General features: G+C 41.9%; 1 protein-coding gene across 1 annotated transcript in view; it reads left to right on the top strand.

The window, feature by feature from the left end:
• Nucleotides 1-2,500, top strand: part of lmbrd2b (LMBR1 domain containing 2b) — a 22,103-nt gene that overhangs the window by 9,466 nt on the left and 10,137 nt on the right. Inside the window, exons 10-13 of the mRNA XM_080054610.1 lie at nucleotides 178-361; nucleotides 896-1,077; nucleotides 1,694-1,827; nucleotides 2,423-2,500. The exon at nucleotides 2,423-2,500 is cut by the window's right edge and continues 28 nt beyond it. Coding sequence (XP_079910736.1) covers nucleotides 178-361; nucleotides 896-1,077; nucleotides 1,694-1,827; nucleotides 2,423-2,500 — 578 coding nt within the window. The remainder of the gene's footprint in view (nucleotides 1-177; nucleotides 362-895; nucleotides 1,078-1,693; nucleotides 1,828-2,422) is intronic.

The raw sequence follows: 2,500 nt of genomic DNA, 5'->3' as shown, positions 1-2,500 counted from the left end.
CTGTGTTTCTGTGTGTGTGACTTACCTTACCTGTGCTTCTGTGTGACTTACCTTACCTGTGCTTCTGTGTGTGTGACTTACCTTACCTGTGTGTGTGTGTGTGTGTGTGTGTGTGTGTGTGTGTGTGTGTGTGTGTGTGTGTGTGTGTGTGTGTCTTTCCTTACCTGTGTTCGTCAGGTGATCTACGCGGTGCAGAGACACAACAGGACTCGTGTGCAGTGGCAGATGCTGCTGCAGACGGCCGTCCACCTGGAGGACGTGGCCAAGAATGAGACCAGCTTAACTCACCAGTTCGTCCACAGCTTTCCCTCCTCAGAGCCCGCCAGCTGGCTCAGCAGATACGTCTACACGCCGACTGTGGGTGGGTTACGTGTGTGTGTGTGTCTGTGTGTGGGTGTGTTTGTGTGCAAAAGAAACGTGTACACACAGACTTTCAGGCCGGTTTTTAAAGTCGTTTTTTTGTCCCATTCTTGCCGCCCAAAAAAAGCCACAAAAAACGCTAGTGTATAATCAGTTCAAATAATAATAATAACTTTATTTTAGAGCTGCATAGAACGTGCTGTTTTTTAAATATAACAGATGACATATAGTAAGTGTCTACGAGGAACTTTTAAATATTTCTGAAACAGTCACATTTTTCCTCTGATGATCATGAATGACATGTAACAGCAAAACGAGACCATCAGTGCAAAGAATGCTATTTTTATATAGTTTTTCTTAATGTCTTTGTCATGGGTATACCCTCACTCAGGAACAACAGCTGGCGTGGTAAAAAACACTACCGCTTTTGTCCAAAGGGGGGGCGCTATAATCAACACAAACTGAAAAGTTTTAGAAGCTACCACAGTTAAAGCTCTGTCCCTTTTCATGATAAATGTCATGTGTGTATTTCCAGAGTGGTACTGGGAGTGCCTGTTGAAGCGTTGGTCCTACCGGCTGCTCTCTGTGGTTCTGAGCCTCTTCAGCGTGGCCGTGGTCTGGTCTGAATGCACCTTCTTCAGCACGCGACCCGTCCTCTCTCTGTTCGCTGTGTTCATACAACTGGCCGAACGAGATTACAACTACCTGTACATCGAGGTGAGGAGAGAGAGAGAGAGAGAGTGTGTGAGAGAGAAAGTGTGTGTGTGTGTGTGTGTGAGAAAGTGTGTGTGTGTGAGAGAGTGTGAGTGAGTGAGTGAGAGAGAAAGTGTGTGTGTGTGTGTGTGTGAGTGAGAGTGTGTGTGTGTGTGTGTGGAGGGGGTGGAGGTGTAAATGAGTGTGTGCGTGTGACTCGATACACTGCAGGTGAATGGATTAAAAAAAAATGTTGTTTGTTATTTTTACAAGAAATTGAATATTTTTTTTTTTTACTATTTTAGATTTTTTTACATTTCCACATTTTGTTTTTTGTTGATTTAAAAAAATAAAATATTTGTTTGTGTGTTAATGCATGTATATATTTCTGCATATTTTGGACCAAGGCCTAGTGCCGCCATCTTGAAAGTGTCATAGTTGGAATGTCATCAGGTGCATTGTTTAAAATTTAGAATTGTTCTTGTCCTTGAAGGCCACTGTAGCTTCTGTTATTATTCTAAAGGGGTGGGGTTACCCAGGGAGCGTTGCATTCTAGAACTTTGTAGAACTTTCTTGATGATGTCATATTACACACTGCACCTTTAATGTATCATTGTGCACTCCCTCCCCTCTCCACCAGATGGCGTGCTTCATCACTATATTCTTCCTGTGCACGTGTGTTTACTCCACCGTGTTCCGCATCAGAGTCTTCAACTATTACTACTTCGCCTCGCATCACCAGACAGACGCTTACAGCCTGCAGTTCAGTGGCATGTAAGACAGACAGACAGACAGACAGAGGGACAGACACACACAGAGACTCACTCACACACACACACACACACAAACGCAGTTCAGTGGCATGTAATGCACAGCACGTTACCACAGTAAAAAATACTTTTTTAATAAATGTGTATGCACACACACACACACACTTCAGGGTGTGTTCTTTTAGTTTTTTTTCAAATGTCTTATTCTCTTCTTTTTGTGTTTTCTTTTTTATTGGAAAACGTCAACAACAAAAAACAAAACCACAATTGCCAACAACATGCATCCATTTTTTCCCAAATTAAATAGAACAATACAACAATACAAAAATAACCAGATTAAAAACCCTCCCATTAACGGACTGAATAAATCAAAGAACAAGAACTTAATGAAACCAGGAAACACAGACAATATCTCGATGCTTATCACACAATATCAATATTATGAAACTTTATAAACATATCTATTAAATAAAGATGAGTCCCATCTCCTATTAAAATCAACAGTGTTTCTGAGTTTTTTTGCTGCAAAACAACTTTCCAGGACAAGTAAAGTTGAATATGACGGTGATAACACAGAGTATTGTACCTGTCCTGTGCAGGTTGTTCTGTCGGCTGACTCCTCCTCTGTGCCTCAACTTCCTGGGTCTGATCCACATGGACTCAGCCATCTCCCACCA

The sequence above is a fragment of the Ammodytes marinus genome (genome assembly GCF_949987685.1).
Source record: "Ammodytes marinus genome assembly, contig: scaffold_32, whole genome shotgun sequence".
Classification (NCBI taxonomy): domain Eukaryota; kingdom Metazoa; phylum Chordata; class Actinopteri; order Uranoscopiformes; family Ammodytidae; genus Ammodytes; species Ammodytes marinus.
This window is presented reverse-complemented; position numbering and strand designations above follow the sequence as displayed.